Here is an 18,685-nt window from a genome sequence, read left to right as displayed (position 1 = left end):
TTGTAACCTTTTACAAAAGGGTTACAAAGAAATTAACTTCAACTTGGGCACCTGCTGCTGTAAGCCTGTAAGTGCTTCCTGGCGACTCGTTGCCTACTTGCAACTATTCTCTGACCCTGCCCTGACCCTTGAAGCAGGGTCAGAGAATAGTTACAAGTAGGCAATGAGGCGCCTGTCACGAACATTAAACCTCTACAGGAAGCACTGACAGATATAAAAACAAGCATTGGCAATGCAATAGGTCTTGCATTAGGAAAGTTTGAGCTATTGGTCTTGTAAATGACAATTTTTTTTATTTATGTGTTGGTTTTGAAAATAGCTACATTAATAGCTTTGTCATTTACAATGCCAATAGTTATAACTTTCGCAAATGTGACACCTATAGCATTTGTAATGCAACATGTTTTGTATTTACGTGACTTAGCTGTATTGATATTACAAATTACAATGGCTTTTAATTTTTTTAAATAATTAATACTTAAATAAAAGTGATTTTAATTTATAATGGCAATAGCTTAAACTTTTGTAAATAACTTTTGTGAAGATTATGTTCAGTGTATTTTATTGTGACGAAAATCCAAGAACAGAAGTGAAATATTAACATCTTTTTGTGACATTTGTAATAAACTTTGAAACATTGAGAGAACATATTTGAACCAGTTGTTGTTGAATGGTTGCACAGATTGATGCTGGGGTGGCACTGAGTGGTGCTGTGGTGGTGCTGAGTGGTGCTGTGGTGATGCTGAGTGGTGCTGTGGTGGTGCTGAGTGATACTGGGATGGTGCTGAGTGATGCTGGGGTGGTGCTGAGTGGTGCTGTGGTGGTGCTGAGTGATACTGTGGTGGTGCTGAGTGGTGCTGTGGTGGTGCTGAGTGATAATGTGGTGGTGCTGAGTGATGCCTTGGTGGTGCTGAGTGATGCTGTGGTGGCGCTGAGTGGTGATGTGATGGTGCTGAGTGATGCTGTGGTGGCGCTGAGTGGTGCTGTGGTGGTGCTGAGGGCAGAAAGGCAAAAAAGCAGTCGAACAAAGGGCAGAAGGGCAGAAAAACAAGGGAAAAACGAGTCTAACGGAGGGCAGAAGGGCACAAAAAAACAGTCTAACAGAGGACAGAAGGGCAGAAAAACAAGGGAAAAACGAGTCTAACAGAGGGCAGAAGGGCACAAAAAACGAGTCTAACGGGGCAGAAAGGCACAAAAACGGGTCTAACAGAGGGCAGAAGGGCACAAAAAATGAGTCTAACAAGGCAGAAGGGCACAAAATCAAGGGAATAACAGAGGGCAGAAGGGCACAAAAAATGAGTCTAACAGAGGGCAGAAAAACAAGGGAAAAATTAATCTAACAGAGGGCAGAAGGGCACAAAAAACGAGTCTAACAGAGGGCAGAAGGGCAGACAAACAAGGGAAAAACGAGTCTAACAGAGGGCAGAAGGGCAGAAAAACAAGGGAAAAACGAGTCTAACAGAGGGCAGAAGGGCACAAAAAACGAGTCTAACAGGATGAATCCCGCCCTGCGTGTTTGTCCACGAAGATGCCACCTTTTTGTGCAATACTGGAGTACTTTCTACTGTCTAATCAGTAAGTGCTCCCTCGTTGGCTAAATGTAAAGGGGCAATTTTACAATAACTTCCGCATCCCCAGGGATGCGCCAGTTATTGTGCGCCGCAGCTCCGCCACCCATGGTGCGCCGCATTTACAATTCGGCGGACCATGTGGCAAAAACGGCACAGATGCATCACGCATCTGTGCCGTGAAAGCAGCGCATTGCTGGAGCTGCGTCGCGCTTGCAATGCAGCTCCAGCAATGCTCTGGGGGGCCCTATCTCCCCAATGCTGCATCAAGCCTTGGGCCTGCTTCAAGCAGGCGCAGGGTTTTGACACAGCATTGGCCTAAAAGTGACAGAGATTTCACTAAGCCACTTTTAGGAGGCGTTCCTGCACAGGAACGCCCTCCCCTGCGCCGGAACGCCTCCTGATGGCGCAGGGCTTTACAACGTGATGCATCTCTCAGATGTGTCACGTTGTTAATACCCAGCACCATGGTGCATCTTTTGTGCTGCCGCTGCATCACAAAAGGTCTCGGTAGAGGGTGGCAGTGGTGAACCAGAGGGTGGCAGTGATTAACCAGAGGGTGACAGTGATGAACCAGAGGGTGGCAGGGGTGAACCAGAGTGTGACAGTGCTGAACCAGAGGGTGGCAGTGCTGAACCAGAGGGTGGCAGGGGTGAACCAGAAGGTGGCAGTGATGAACCAGATGGTGGCAGGGGTGAACCAGAGGGTGGGAGTGGTGAACCAGAAGGTGGCATGGGTGAACCAGAGGGTGGCAGTGGTGAACCAGAGAGTGGCAGTGGTGTACCAGAGTGTGGCAGTGCTGAACCAGAGGGTGACAGTGGTTAACCGGAGGGTGGCAGTGGTGAACCAGAGGTGCTGTGATGAACCAGAGGGTGGCAGTGGTGAACCAGAGGGTGGCAGTGGTGAACCAGAGGGTGACAGTACTGTACCAGAAGGTGGCAGGGGTGAACCAGAGGGTGCTGTGGTGAACCAGAGGGTGACAGTGGTGAACCAGAGGGTGGAAGGGGTGAACCAGAGGGTGGCAGTGGTGAACCAGAGGGTGGCAGTGATGAACTCGAGGTGCTGCGATGAACCAGAGGGTGGCAGTCGTGAACCAGAGGGTGGCAGTGGTGAAGCAGAGGGTGACAGTGCTGTACCAGAGGGTGGCAGGGGTGAACCAGAGGTGCTGTGATGAACCAGAGGGTGGCAGTCATGAACCAGAGTGTGTCAGTGGTGAACCAGAGGGTGATAGTGCTGTACAAGAGGGTGGCAGGGGTGAACCAGAGGGTGCTGTGATGAACCAGAGGGTGGCAGTGGTGAATCAGAGGGTGGCAGGGGTGAACCAGAGGGTGGCCGTGGTGAACCAGAGGGTGGCAGTGCTGAACCAGAGGGTGACAGTGGTTAACCAGAGGGTGGCAGTGGTGAATCAGAGGTGCTGTGATAAACCAGAGGGTGGCAGTCGTGAACCAGAGGGTGACAGTGCTGAACCAGAGAGTGGCAGGGGTGAACCAGAGAGTGGCAGTGCTGAACCAGAGGGTGGCAGTGGTGATGTGGTGGTGCTGATTGGTGCTGTGGTGGTGCTGAGTGATGCTGTGGTGGTGCTGAGTGGTGCTGTGGTGGCGCTGAGTGGTGCTGTGGTGGTGCTGAGTGATAATGTGGTGGTGCTGAGTGATAATGTGGTGGTGCTGAGTGATGCTGGGGTAGCGCTGAGTGATGATGTGGTGATGCAGAGGGCAGAAAGGCAAAAAAAGCAGTCTAACAAAGGGCAGAAGGGCAGAAAAACGAGGGAAAAACGAGTCTAACAGAGGGCAAAAGGGCACAAAAAACGAGTCTAACAGGGCAGAAGGGCACAAAAACAAGAGAATAACAGAGGGCAGAAGGGCACAAAAAACGAGTCTAACAGAGGGCAGAAGGGCAGAAAAACAAGGGAAAAATGAATCTAACAGCGGGCAGAAGGGCACAAAAAACGAGTCTAACAGGGGGCAGAAGGGCAGAAAAACAAGGGAAAAACGAGTCTAACAGAGGGCAGAAGGGCAGAAAAACAAGGGGAAAACGAGTCTAACAGAGGGCAGAAGGGCACAAAAAACGAGTCTAACAGGATGAATCCCGCCCTGCGTGTTTGCCCACGAAGATGCCACCTTTTTGTGCAATACCTCTACTCAACTGGAGTACTTTCTACTGTCTAATCAGTAAGTGCTCCCTCGTTGGCTAAATGTAAAGGGGCAATTTTACAATAACTGGCGCATCCCCAGGGATGCGCCAGTTATTGTGCGCCGCAGCTCCGTGAGGAGGCATTCTCTGTGGATGAACCACACACGTTTTCGTGCCCTTTTAAGAAGCCTGACGGGATATCCCCTGTCTCTCAAGCGAGTCAATAAGTCTGATGATTTCTGGAAGAAATCTTCCTTCTTTGAGCAATTCCTCCGCAATCTCAGGAACTGCCCAAAGGGAAGAATGTCTCTCAGATTATGGGGGTGGTGGCTAGTGTATCTGAGTAATGTGTTGCAGTTGCTGGTCTTCCTGTACAGACTAGTGTATAGTCTATTTTGTTCAGCATTTATGGGTATGTCCAGAAAGATTTTAGATGAGACATTAAATTCCAAAGAAAACTGGATATCACTGAACCATATGTTAAGCCAAACATGGAAGGCTTGTAATTGTTCTTCATTGCCCTTCCAAATGATCAGCACGTCGTCTATGTAGCGACGCCATGGATCAATGCTCTCCCTAAAGGGGTTGTGCTCGTTTAGTACATGTGTTTGTTCAAACTCATCCAAACTCAACTATGAATATAATTGCCAAATTGGGGGCAAAACTAGCCCCCATAGCCAGGTCTTTAGTTTGCAAATAATATGTGCCCTGGAAGCAGAAAATGTTTTGGTTATGGCAACCACAAGGCGTTCAATCAAAAATGTGGTGGGTACAAGATGTGATCTTTGTCGTTTGTTCAACACCGTACACATGCAAGTGAGGGTTTGTTCCTGAGGGATGTTCGTATATAACGCTGTTATATCCATTGTTGCCAGTAGGTTGGTGTTTATGTTGTATGGGCGTTCGTCCACCAACTGAATAGTGTGCATAGTGTCCCTCAGATACGTGCTCATGCTCTCGGCGATGGGCCTGAGAAACACGTCTATGTATTTGCATAGTGGTTCAATCAAGGACCCACACCCCTAGATGATTGGACTACCGGGTGGGTCCTGCCTCCGCTTATGAATTTTTGGTAGAGTATATATAGTAGGTGTTCTGGGGTGACAGTTATTCAGGTAATTGTGTTCCTGTTTGTTCAAAAAACCACTTTCCAGGCCTTTAAGGGTGGTTCTGTTGATGGTCTCACTGATTTCTCCTGGGGGGTCCCCCCTCAACTTCAGGTAGTGTCCCTCCGTGCCCAGCTGTGATAAAATCTCTTGCTTATAGTCCTCCGTGTTCTGTATGACTATAGCCCCGCACTTGTCGACTGACTTGATAACTATCCCCCTGTTGCTTTTTAGAGTGCCAAGGGACAATTTATCAGATTTGGAAGTGGTATAATGCACATATTTATGTTGATGCAAGATCTGGTTAATGTCACGCATGACCGCCTGCTCATAGGCCAGGATTTTATGTATCATCATGTGTGTTGGGGAGTTGAATTTAGACGGTGGTCTTAAACCACTGGCAGAAAAAGTAGGCTGCGCTGGGATGTGTTGGAAGTAGTGTTTGAGCCTGACTGTTCTGAAGAATTGGTGAAGTTCCACTTTGAGATTAAAGTGGTTGGGCATGGCGGTAGGGACAAAGGAAAGACCCTTTTCTAAGATTTTTTGTTCATCCGGGGTCAGGGTGTAGTTTGATAGATTAACTACAGAGTTTTCTGCTGCATGCGTCACCACCTGTAATGTTGCCGGCGGGTCTGTATATCCCTGTGGCTGTCCTGTTGGAAGTGGATGGATTTCCTCTGCCTTCACACACTGGTGCACTACAGAATGCTGCACCATGGGACACCTATTTGATGTACAGGGAGTGATCTCTTTCCCACAGCTTCGTTCCGACTATGGAATGCCTGAGACCGAAAGGCTGCATTATCTGCAACTTAGACACTGGGCAGTACACTCTGACAACAGGCTGCAAGCACAGAGACACCTCACCCCTTATAACGTTGGCTTATCACACGATCATCAGATAAGAAATTGATCTCAGACCTCTTTAGGATGCTGCTCACTTGATATACATATGCATACAAAACAAGCTGCGCACGCTGGGAGATGGACCTAGTACAAGAACTTAGTAGTAAAGAATGGGAGGGTGTATATCATAGGGCACAGCACATGGCAAGTAACATGGGTCTAACTGAAACATTAACCAAAATAGTCACCTATTGGTACTACACCCCAGAGCACATCCACCGAGTTGACGCCACACAAAGCCCAGATTGCTGGAGAGGATGCGGGAAAACCAGAACATTGGTCCACCTTCTGTGGGATTGTGAGCATGTACAACTGTATTGGTCTCAGATCCTAGACAGAATCAATAAACACCTTGACACTGAGCTCCCAAGATTCCCAGCATACACTCTCCTGGGAGTACCGAATCCCCTAACATACCCCCTCAAGTCCAGAAGGTAGCCAGATAGCGATACCTCTCGAAACGGCCACTCAAAACATTTTGATTCACTGGAAAACTCCTTGAATTCCCAGGCACATGGGTTGGCTCCAGTGTTTGTGGCACGTACTGGGGATGGAGAAGATAACCCTTATACTGGCAGGGAAAGGCTTGACTTCTGTAGACCTCTGTCAGCCATTCTTAGCCATTCTTGCTCAGGAGTTCGGAGGAACTTACCTGCTTCAGGTATCTACGTCTCCTACGCCTTACTGCGTCAGACACTACTACTCATCAGGACACGAATCAACAGTGAAACACTGTGCACCCAAAGATGATTCCTAATTTGCAGTGGACGGGGGAGTGAAGGGGGGGTTTATTTATTTTGTTCTTTACATTTCTGGTTTGAACTTTGTGCCAAGTCAACTGCCCAAGCTCTGCATAGCCCGCAATTTGATACCTCCTACACAGCAAATTGACTTGTGTCTTGTTAAATCAATAAAAAGATTTTTCCATCGCGGTCAGCCTGAAACTCTGACTTGGCCCAGGTCCAGCAAGACCTTTTAGCCACAGTTGGCGATTTCACTGTTAGGCACTAGAAAGCATATTTAGCATTTAATCTGTAACAATTCATATCTCTGGTTTCCTACATTGGATGTTTGTCATTTTGGTGTTATTTGAAAGATAAAAATATTCTCTATTTTTATCATTTGGTTGGGATTTTACTGTTTTGGTAATATTAAATGCTTTACACGCCTGTCTGTCTAAGTTAAGCCAAGCTACCGAGGGTGGAGCAAGGATTAATTTATTGACAGTTCCTTATTTGTAATTGTGGGGTCATTACTAGGGGTAGGTACCTACATCAACCTACTAATAAACTAGCTTCCAACAGCTGGCTGCATTATTGAGTATGCCAATATGCATGGCTTGAATGTGCTAACACATGCAAGCAGAAGCTTGCACACATATAGTTTGCACATGTTAGCACACAAATCCAGACCTGTTTGCCCAGGTAGCATATGTTACAAGTGGTTCTGCGGATGAGGAGACAGGTTGTGGGTCTAAAGAGGTTTTCAGTCATAAGGTGATGTGAGTGTTTGAACTCATGTTTGAATAGGTGGACATGTACATTACCTGAAAAACTCACCACAGGATCACCCCGATGCTATTTTTTTTTATTTTATAAAATTACTTCCTGAACATTGTTTATTTTTAGCTAAAGGTAATTATGTTTGGGCTTTCCCTGTTTGCAAAATAGTACTGATGTCGTCAGTGAAAAGAAACAACTGCAGTAGACAATATTTCACAACTGCTGACTGCAGTTAAGAGTGCTGCTGACACTTACTCTGGTCATACTGAGACTATAATGAAAAAAATGAGAGAAGACAGATACATTTCACTACAGACAAGACCATAAGGACCTTGTGACAAGAGAAAACCATGTGGGGAAGATATCAGATCCAATCCCATCGCACTCCAGTTCATTGTTAAACCAGCACTGATCAGTGAGAGCCAGGAACCCTCAGTGGATGTTCACTGCAGCCTATTCCTGGATGATGAAGAGAACAACACAACTTAAACTGTATAACGACAATTTGTAATTCCAAACCATCGCTGTGCAGCAGTGGAACAGTGTATCCAGTGGAGGCAGTGTATCCAGTGGGGGCAGTGTTTCCAGTGGGGGTGGTGTATCCAGTGAGGGCAGTGTATCCAGTGAGGGTGGTGTATCCAGTGTCGGCAGTGTATCCAGTGAGGGTGCTGTATCCAGTGAGGGCAGCGTATCCAGTGAGGGTGGTGTATCCAGTGTCGGCAGTGTATCCAGTGAGGGTGGTGTATCCAGTGAGGGCAGTGTATCCAGTGGGGACAGTATATCTACTGGGGACAGTGTACATAGTGGGAGCAGTGTATCAAGTGGGACCAGTGTATCCAGTGGGGGCAGTGTATCTACTGGGGGCAGTGTATTCAGTGGGGACAGTGTATCCGGTAGGGGCAGTGGGGGCAGTGTATCCAGTGGGGGTAGTGTAGCCAGTGTGGGCAGTGTATCCAGTGAGGGTGGTGTATGAGGTGGGGGCAGTGTAACCAGTGGGGGCAGTGCATCTACTGGGGACTGTGTACTCAGTGGGGGCAGTATATCTAGTGGGGTTGTGTATCCAGTAGAGGCAATGTACTTACTGGGGGCAATTTATCCAGTGAGGGCAGTATATCCAGTCGTTCCCTGTATCCAGTAGAGGCAGTACAACCGATGGGCCAGTGTATCTAGTGGGGGCAGTATATCTATTGGGGAAGTGTATTCAGTGAGGCAGTGTGTACAGTGGAGGCAGTGTATCCAGTGAGGCAGTTTGCACAGTGGGGCAGTGTATCCAGATGTGGAATCTCAAATACAGTCCCAAACGTGGTCAAGCTGTGAACACACAGAGGGATTTGTGACACATTCCACAGTATCTTCTTTCTAGACACCTTGAGGACAGCATCTTTGTGGATCATTTTCTTGAAGTGGGAATAAATACGCACTGAGGGCCATATTTATGACCCCATTTGCGTTGCGCTTGCACTGTGCATTGTGGTACATGCTTGAGGCAACTGAAAATTATGATTTATGAAGCCCCACAAGGCCACTTTGTGTTGCCCTGAGTGGCTCGTAAATCTCAGGTAAAGCAACGCAGGACATGTAACTGTCTTACCTTACTCTGTGCTAGGAAGGCGTTCCATGGGTGTTATGTGGGTGTTCTCACGCAACTCCCATGATTTTTGACCCACTCCCAGATTTACCAAAACTGGTAAACCTGTGAATGAGCCAAAAATATATGCCTTCTTAGGAGAGGCGTAACAAGGAGAAATATCTTTATTTCTCCTCATTACTCCCTCTTTCTATGTGTGCTGCATCTTGCAGCACACATAGAGAGAGTTATATGCCTCTCAGGATTGTGTTTGTGAAGGAAGGTGTACCATCCTGCACAAAAACAATCCTGCATGCAACAAAGGCACCCTTGCACACTGGTGCAAGGGTGAATGCTTTGGCGGTAGGCAGCCAGTGCATGGGAAAAGCCAGGAATACACCATGTTCATTTAATATTGGCACATTTCTGCCCTGTTCCTGCATGCAAAGCTGTGGAGCAAGGTGACCTGTTGCGCTGGAATGTGTGCAATGTCATAAATTTGTCCCTCTGTGTTTACTGAGCCAGCCCCTGGCCCGACTGATTACCCAGGACTAGTTACTTTCAGTTGAGCTACAGAAACAGACCTACTGAATGCCAAATCCTCCATGCGTTCTATAATTACCAATGAACAAGAAGAGCACCTCTACCCGACCTGAAGAGTCCTGGCAACCTGTGAGGCCACCCTGGATTCACAGAATGCACATTTTCTGGGCTTGGCTGCTTCCTATTTCACCATGGGAAAGTCAGATGAGTTGTTGTTTCATATATTTGTGTAGTTAACATGTTTGTGTTGGATATCTGTCAAGGGAGCCCTGTAGAAGGACCCTCTCTTAACAGTGATGGAGAGGCCAGCAAAGTCACTAAAACCCCCTGAGAAGAACTCACTGCTCAGGTGTGTTCAATATTTTCTGAAGGGTTTCTACCCCTAGTTTATATTGCTGATGTAAATCTGTGTAGACTGTGGTTGTGATACAACCATGATTTTTTGTAGTTCATCTTCGAGATTTGTGACTGACTGCCACTGGTAAGTTGTTTTTAAAGTGTGGGCAGATTCTTACAGTGGTTTGTGATATAAATAACAGCTGTATATGCTGGATATAAAGCTAAAAAATAATGGCGAAATCACAAAAGTGTGACTTCTGATTTTTACTGTGGGGACTTGTGTTTTTTTTTTTTTGCTAAGTGGACTGGACACCTTCCTAGGCATAACCTTAAACAAGGATTTTCAATGAAATTGGTCTCGCCATTGGGATCTTATATGTATTTAGCTGTGCAGCACATTAGCCTGGGTGCTGAAACATCTACTGTTCTTTAACATGGAAGGAAAGTAAGCACCACCCTGTGGGACACGCCAGATATGGAAACACATGGAGTAAAATATTGCCTTTCAGCGGGAAATGGTATAGTCCAAAGCTCTGTTTTTAATATAAAATCAGGGCATTTGGTGGTCATATCACTGAAAATACAAGATTTGAAAAAAATGTTGTTGTCTATGGATGCTCAATGGACTGGAAGCTAGAAAATATTAAAGTGAATCTGGTATTTTACTGACATCTGCTGCAGTGGGTCCAATGTCAGCTACAGTGGATCCAAGGTCAACTACCTCCCTCTGCCTGACATTGTGGATGTGCAGGGAAAATACGTGTATCTTGTTGTGTTCACTAATGACGGTGTTCCTTCTGCAATGAAGATGTTTTGTGAAGCACTATGAGGCAGATTTATTGAAATGTCATGCAACGCAGACAGCAAGACACCTTCCTGAGCTGCGTTGCGTGACAGGGAGAGGGCAGGAATGCACCATATTTAACATTGTACTGTGCATACCTATCCGCTCCTTGCGCTGGTGTACTATGTGCTGCCTAGCGTCAACACAGGCACTCTTGTGCCCTGGTGCAGTGGTGCCTGCATTGCAGGTAGTATTGTTTTTCAGAAGTAAGGGACACTGGTAAGCGAAACTGAAGCAACTGGAAGAAGTATCTCTTTATTGTCTCATCGAATGTGTACTGTAGTAATGGTGATTACGTGATGCGGAGGAGTATGGCTTATTTTGTCTTTTCTGTTGAAGGCAGGTCTGAAGATCTGACTGGACCACAAGAGGTCACCGGCCACCAGGGAGGCTCACTCACGGTCCAGTGCCAATATGAAGAACAGTATTTGGAAAACATCAAATACTGGTGTGATGGACGAACTCGCTTTTGCACAGTCGTGGTGTCTACACAGCGTGGGCACAGGCATGTCAGATTCTCAATCCGCGACGACCGTGCCACCCGTACGTTCACAGTAACCATGCAGAGACTCAGAGTGGAAGATGCTGGGAATTACCAGTGTGGAATTAGTACCCCGGGTTTGGACCCAATGTTCCTCGTCCGAGTGACAGTGCTCCAAGGTAAGAATGCAATGTAATCGATCTGATACTGAAAATCTATTGGGAGAACCTACTGCAGGTTGTTCTCTGATGTCATAGCAGAGAAGATCCAACTGGTTCTGAACAACTCTGAAACAATTAGCAAAAGTGCAAACAATACCTGCCTTGCTGCTATCCCTTCTCACAACCCCACTTCCCTCATGTGGTTTCCACAGTTCTACAGATCAAGGAGGCGGAATATATAAGCACCTTCTCCATAGCTCCAAATCTCAGAAGTTGCCCGCTCCCAAGTCCATTTTATGTGAATGATGTCCTTTTAGTGAGGAAGATTAAGATTATTAATATTTATTGTTTTATATAGTAGGAACTTGACCCATGAGGGTATCAGAGCGCTTCACAGTAAGGCTGCAAATATTTTATTTCTATTGTACGTTTCGCTAGAAAGCATTTAACAACTTATAACCAATTAAAAACAGTAACTTCACTCAGCCACATAGGCATTTGTACAAACACAGAATGTATGTTACGCAGAGCCATATTGCATATCAGTTCATTAGCACCAAGGAATGTGAAAACCTATAATTAACAGGTGTAATGGGACCTTGGCAGGAGATGCTCATGAGTAGATTAACCCCTTGGCCGCGGCGGTAATTCCGCTGCGGCACTGGAGGGAGGTGGGGGGTAGCGCGCCGCCGCCATGCTCGTGACGGAACCACGCCGTCATAAGCCACGGGCGAGCTGTGTTCATGACGACGTGGTTCCATCATGAGCAGGGAAGGGGTTAAGTGAGAGGTTTTAGGTGAGTCTTACGAGGATGAATGGTAAAGGTTACGACAGGAATTTGCTCATATGTAGGTTTACATTTGTTTAACCCCCTTGATAGCTACTTTCTCTTAAGTGAGCTAACAGTAAACCTCAATAAGACCAAAGTCATGATTCTGGGGAATAAAATTAGGAAGCCCGGAACCTGACACCTGAACTGAAGTTGGGTGCTAAGGGAAGCCAGATACTCAGAAGCCTATTTACAAGATTTTCACGCAATGCAGTGCAACCAGTCACCTTGCTGTGCTACACTGCATGACAAGGAAAGGGGAGTAATGTGCTTTATTTAAGGCAATACGACACATTTCTGCCTTCCCCCCCCCCCGCACTGGTGCCCTTTCAGCAGCTTAGAGCCAAAGCAAGCAGCCTTGCACAATGATGCCTGTGTGTTGCAGGCAGGATTGTTTTTGTGCAGGCAGGAACATCTTCCTGCACAAAATCAAACCTAAGAGTCATATTCCTCTTTGTCTGTGAGATGCAGAATGCACACATACGCAATACCCATGGAAAGCCTTTCCAGGTTAGAGGAAGGCAATGGAGTGATTTGACCGGCGTTGCCTTACTTCAGAGTTAGGGAGCCACTAAGGGCCTTTCAGAGTAGCCCTGCGTGGCTTCATAAATCACATGTAAGGTTTAAGTCCTGGGCAAATATTTACCTACTCTTGCTTACAGTACGGAAGCCCAGTGGGGGAGAGAGGCAACATTGCTTAACAATAACCTATAATGACTTACAAAAGGGAATGTACATCGACAACAACATTGCTCTTGGACACAACTTTGATCAGAATTTGGCTTAAATAGACAATTTATCACCAGAAAAGAGGCGTTCTTGAAGTTGTGCATTGAACTTCACCAGGCTCAGATGGCTAATCTAAATCACTTGTTCAGGTGCAAAAATCAGATCTCAGGGAAGGAAATGCCTATAAATCACTACCCACATGCATCATTAGGAAATCCACAGGCAGATTTTTTTTTCAGGATTATACGTTCATTGTCACTGCTGAAGACGAGCAGGAAATATCAAAATGCATGCTTGGACTGTTATTAACTATTCGATCCTCACCAGTCACGCTTATTTGGGGACATCGCTAGGAAGAACTACAAAGCATAAACTTTTGTTATACAGTCTGAGAGGACGTCCAACTCTAGTCCAAGCACCAAAATGGGTTAATCACAATGTGTTGCAACACTGTGGACCCTTCGGTTATTTCAAGGGAACCATAGAGCACACAGTAGTGCCCTTAATTCAAGTTGTGAAGTATAAAAATAGGAACCTCAGAGCCACTCTTAATTTCACTCCTGGACCTGCAGAGGACACTCAGAAGGCCTGCCCTGCACTTAAGTTGACTGCCCTGCTGCGTGAGGCCTGCTTTGTACTTCAAATAACTTAACTTTTGGTTCCAGTAGATTGCCCTGCTATTTGAGGCCTGCCTTGTTCTTCAGAGGAATGCCCTGCAGCTTAAGGCCTGCCTTATTCTTCAGATGACTGCCCTGCAGCTTAAGGCCTGCCTTATTCTTCAGATGACTGCCTTGCTGCTTAAGGTCTGCCTTGTCTTTCAGGGGACTTCCTGCAGCTTGAGGCCTGCCTTGCTGCTTTAAGGAGCGTGCATCATCTCCTTGAGCCCAGGGCTACTAGAGTCACTCCAAGGGTCAGTTGGCTGATCTCCTGTCCTGAGGTACAGGGACACAAAAAACTCCAGGGTCCTTCATGCAACTGCCCAGTGACCTGCTGCAACTGGCCCTGCCAAAGTCCTGCTAGCCTCTGTTTGTGTGAGTTCCTGATCCCCAAGAGGGGCCTCTCTAGGTTCTAGATGCATGACTGGCATCATTTGAGCTCCTCCTTGAAATCCTGAAGTTTCAAACTCTGTGCGCCGGACAGTGAGAAGGTAGAATTTCCAGCTGGACTAACCTGGTCCCAGTATCTGGTCCACACTCCATCACAGTTGTCTTCACCTTGTGAGATTGTCCTGGTCTAGCATGACCAGATACCCACATATAGTGCTTTCTGCTTCATGGCGCACGTTTTACTTTAAATTGCATATCTGCAGTTTTACTGATTGGATTTTTGTCTGCTTTTACAAATTAAATGTTGTTCTAGGTTCATAAATTGGTTTTAGATTTTCCTTGTGATGTTCTCAGTTTATTACTGTTTGTGTGCTGCATAAATACTTCACACAGTGCCTCTAAGTTAAGCCCAACGAATTTTGTGAAAAGGAAGTAGAGGGCTTCACACAGGTACATTTATCGAAATTTTGCGTTTCGCTCTACAGGATTCTGGTTGTTTCTTGAGAAGGCTTTTCACCTTCGTGAATCAAAAACCCAGTTTCTCACAACAATATCTCAGTGAGGTTCAGCCTGAGTGCTTGAAGTCTGTCAGGGATATGTGGATTTCAAGGAATCTGGAAAGTCAAGCACCAGGGATTCCCTTCATTGACCTTTTATGAGCTGAGCAGTGCTGCCAAAGGACGGCCCCCGTAGCGGGATTTTCCTCTTTGCGGGAACATAGACATACCTTGAAATTCATGACCGTTCTATTAAATCTTAAGGTTTCAAAGCCGCAGTGCATCCCATAAGGATGGCAAGATTGAAAAGTCCCATGTGAAGGTGGAAGGATAACACAACAGCTTTACAATGCAGGAATATGTGTCTTCAAAATGCACATTGCCTCCCTCATTGCAGATGCACAACAGTAAAAAATGCAATAGAATTCACTCTGATTTGCTCAGTGTAGGTGCCACAAAGAATGCACTCACCATTTAGTACAGCTGTAGATATTGGGATGCTGCTGCCTCACACGCTTCCTACAAGCCCTCATGTCGCGCGTTGCACTCTACATCACTCTATATAAAGGTTACATCCAGAATTTACCCCAATCCATGGATCACACACACACACACATCCATATAGTGAGGAGACATCTCACCTGTAGCAGATCCCATGGGGCAGTATCTCACAGAGCACTTTTTTATTGGACAGAGGTTAAACTCTTCAGGTCTCATATGGGAGATAATAAAACATTGCCAGAGCATCATCAGAGCTGTACCATAGCCATCAAAGGCATTCATTACAGGATGTACAGAGTCATAGTTTACCATACCCAGTAATTACCAGGTGCCAAAAAAGGTCAACCTCACAATATCTATGCGAAACAAATCGTTGAAAAATGGAACTTGGGAATTTTGATGCGGAACGCACCAACATTGAAGTGCCATCTCTGATTGCTGAGGGCTGAACTTCTAAAATGCAATATTTATCACCCCCATTGGATTTTATCTTGTGTGACAAATATTATATTCTGACTCCGGGTCTTAGAGTGATTGATAGTCAGCCAGGAATAGACTTAACACTGCAACAAAGAAAGGGGTTCCCACTTTACCTGGGAATACTCCTAGCCTTCATGAATACAGCTAGCTATGCCCATGGAAATTAAAACAAATATCCTTAAAGGAAGCAGTGGTTAACCAACAACACTTCTAGCATAAAGTTACTGCACATTTAATTACAAATAGATTACTATATGCAGTTAAGGTTAAACATGGAGAAAGTAATAGTTTTTAGCCTCACCATATAGGAAAAAAATTCTTCTATTTATGCAAATAAAAAAGAGAAAAAGCATAAAGAGCAACGCAAATAACACAAGAAAAGCAATCTGTGACCCAGTGATCACACCAAAAAAAGAATAACATCCTTGTGACTAAGAGTAGGAGAGTGTATGTACAGAGGAAAAATAGCTTAAGCCTTATCTGTGCACACAATGAAGGCGGTTATTACAATGTATCAACCATTCCTTTTTGTGGATATAGGGAGACCTAGGGCCTGTTTACGTGTTTGATGGATGGGATCCCGTTCACTATATTGCAAGCCCCACAGGATATATTGGAATTGCAATATGGCGGATGAGATATCCGTCATGTTTGTGACAGAGTAACCCTGTCTGACAAACTCATGATAAGGCCCTTAGCCTATGTTTTTTTGTGTCAATGCCATCTCATGAGAGGTTTCATCAGGACTATATCATTGAGTGACTTCTATGTAAAAAATACAATTAGAAGTAATTAATAAAACAGGCAATGTCTCAAAACATTTCCTAGCCCTTCCCTCACTTCTATCCCTGCTGCTACTCATATCACTGCTCATATCCTCACTTCTACTCCTATTCTCTCTGCTACTCCTAACACTCTCATCCATATTCCAACTCCGACAATTTTTCTCTTACTCATATACTTATTCCTTCTTATTCTGACTCTTACTCCTAAGCAGTCATACGATTACTTCTGCTTACTCTTACTCCAAGGATTGTATAACTATACAAAGCATGCCCTTACCATGCTTGCGTTAATCATGCAATGCATTTACCAGGCAAAATCTTTACCACACATATATAATGATAACATAATTGTCTATTTTTTGGTGTAGATCCCCAACCCCCATTTTTTTTACTATTATAATTTAACATTTTTTATATTGAGTAGAACCCACAGCTTCCTCCTTTCTTTTTTGACCTCACCACCCACCCTATACACTTACCTACCTCTGAATCCTAAATATGTATCCCTACCCACGCCTGAACCCTCATTTACCATTAGCATCCTTTACCCTGACCCAACCCTAAACCCTAAAAATCCCTTATCATCCTGTACTCTTAACCAACCTTAATCCCTAAAAATACCCTCCCCACACCATACCCCAACTCACCCCTTCAACCCTAAGTATACCTTTATCACCCTTTACCCTTACCTATCCCTAAATCCTAAAAACACCCTTGCCACTCAATATCCATACCCCACCCCGGAACCCTATAATGACCCTTGTCCACTTTTATGCTTACCCACCCTTAAATCCTCAAAAGACCCTGACCATCGAATGCCCTTACCTACCCCTTTAGTAAAAAAAGACCTTGCCAACTCGTACCTTTACCCACCGCTAAACACAAAAAATACTTTTACCACCTTATACCCTGACCCACCCCAAAACCTTAAAATATTCTTTACACAATATACACCTTCCCATTGCTAAACTATAAAAATACCCTTGCCACCCTATAGGCTTACACACCCAACATGCATTGTAAGGACATTGAGTAGTGAAGGCATTGCATGGTAAAGGCACTGTGTTGTAATGCCTGCGTTCTAAAGGCTGTTTCCTGTGCCTAGTCTTACTTCTGAAATTGTATATAGTTACTCCTACAATTTCTTTTATGTGCTCCTGCTTTTGCTCCTTGCTATTCCTAATATTACTCCCACTCTTACTTGTACACTTACAAGATCGTATTTCTACATACCTTGCATTTACCTACTCTTCTACTTAGGCCTGCTTATGCTCCAAAATGTACAGTTATACTTACTCCTTTGCATTGTCCTATTGTTACACCTACTTTTACTTGTACTTTCCTCTAACTCGTTGCCATACTCTTACTCCTGCTACAACATTTTATTACACTCCTACTACTACTCTTTCTTTCTTGCCCACTGCAGCTCATCTTACCTTGTATTTTCTTGTGTGATGTATAATATTCCTTCTCACTAGCCCTGCTTCATGCACTTTACTATACATCTGCTCCTCCTCTCACATCATCTGGTTCAGTTCTCTCCTCAGTTGATCCACTCACTCCCTGTTACTACTGCCAATGGATTCTTCATCATTCTGAACTCAACCTCCAGAAATGGAACCAAAACTTTCTCCAATGACTAGGTCTAAGATTTACCACTGCTTTTTGTACCGGTCTCCCATACATGACATAAACTTTATAGTCTGGTCATGTGAATGGATGTTCCTAAACACCATCTAACATGTTCTATCTTCACACCTCTACTAGTTGCCAAAATTGGTAAACAATTTCACTGTCTAGATCTCAGATATTCCTGCATTACTCCATTGTGTATACTATTATTCCTACCACACCAATGCACTGTGTGTCCTGATTATGAGTTGCATGGTACCAGGGGCACAGGAAGAACACATGCGATTTTATCATTACTATGAAGTCAGATCAACTATGCAATAATGAGTTAAACTTCATGGAGAGGGAAATTATTGTGGGTCACTGATCTTTCCAATTCTGGGCTTTTAACATACATTTTCCACCTACTCTGAGTGGGTAGTAAATGTATGGAAAGACCGCTGCATAGGTGGGTATAAGGGAAAGGTATAGGGAGTGGTTGAGGAAAGGCAAAGCTGTTTTCTATCAAAGGGTGAACATTGAATACCAGTTTCAGTTGATTAATAAGACCGCTTTCCCATTCTCCTTCGGTATTCCTGCCTCCGCTTGACGAACAATACACAACTAACCACAGTTGGATGTATCTAGTCAGAAACACCAAGGCATCACCACTCCTAAAATACAGCAATTGGATCCATTGACTAACATAAATCTTGAATCACTGTACAATGACAGAAGAATGATTAAAAAACACAGATTTCACATCGATCTAAAAGAGATGAGAAAACATAAATCCACACCTGCTCCAAGCATCAAAACAGTCACATTAAACAATCCTTCCTAATATGTCGTGCATACTGGATAAAGGGGCTGCCTTTTCACTTCTACGCTTGTCAGTAGCCTACATCACATTTGATTTTGTCATGTTGGTTGAACTTTTGTCATTGTCTCCAAATGTCAGCTGAAAAATCATTTCTTTACCAATACCTGTACGATCACCAGTGGATTCCCTGTGAATCTGAATGGCACACAGGCAACAACGAAGGATGTTGCGACCAAG

At 44.9% G+C, this 18,685-nt stretch overlaps 1 protein-coding gene across 1 annotated transcript in view; it reads left to right on the top strand.

Annotated features, from left to right (window-relative positions):
* Nucleotides 1–18,685, top strand: part of LOC144819256 (uncharacterized) — a 191,544-nt gene that overhangs the window by 118,763 nt on the left and 54,096 nt on the right. The window contains exon 2 of the mRNA XM_078677225.1: nt 10,845–11,165. Within this exon, the coding sequence (XP_078533351.1) occupies nt 10,845–11,165 (321 nt within the window). The remainder of the gene's footprint in view (nt 1–10,844; nt 11,166–18,685) is intronic.

Source organism: Lissotriton helveticus, chromosome 2_1 (genome assembly GCF_964261635.1).
Source record: "Lissotriton helveticus chromosome 2_1, aLisHel1.1, whole genome shotgun sequence".
Taxonomy (NCBI): Eukaryota; Metazoa; Chordata; class Amphibia; order Caudata; family Salamandridae; genus Lissotriton; species Lissotriton helveticus.
Note: the sequence above shows the minus strand (reverse complement) of the source record. Positions and strands in the feature narration are given on the sequence as shown.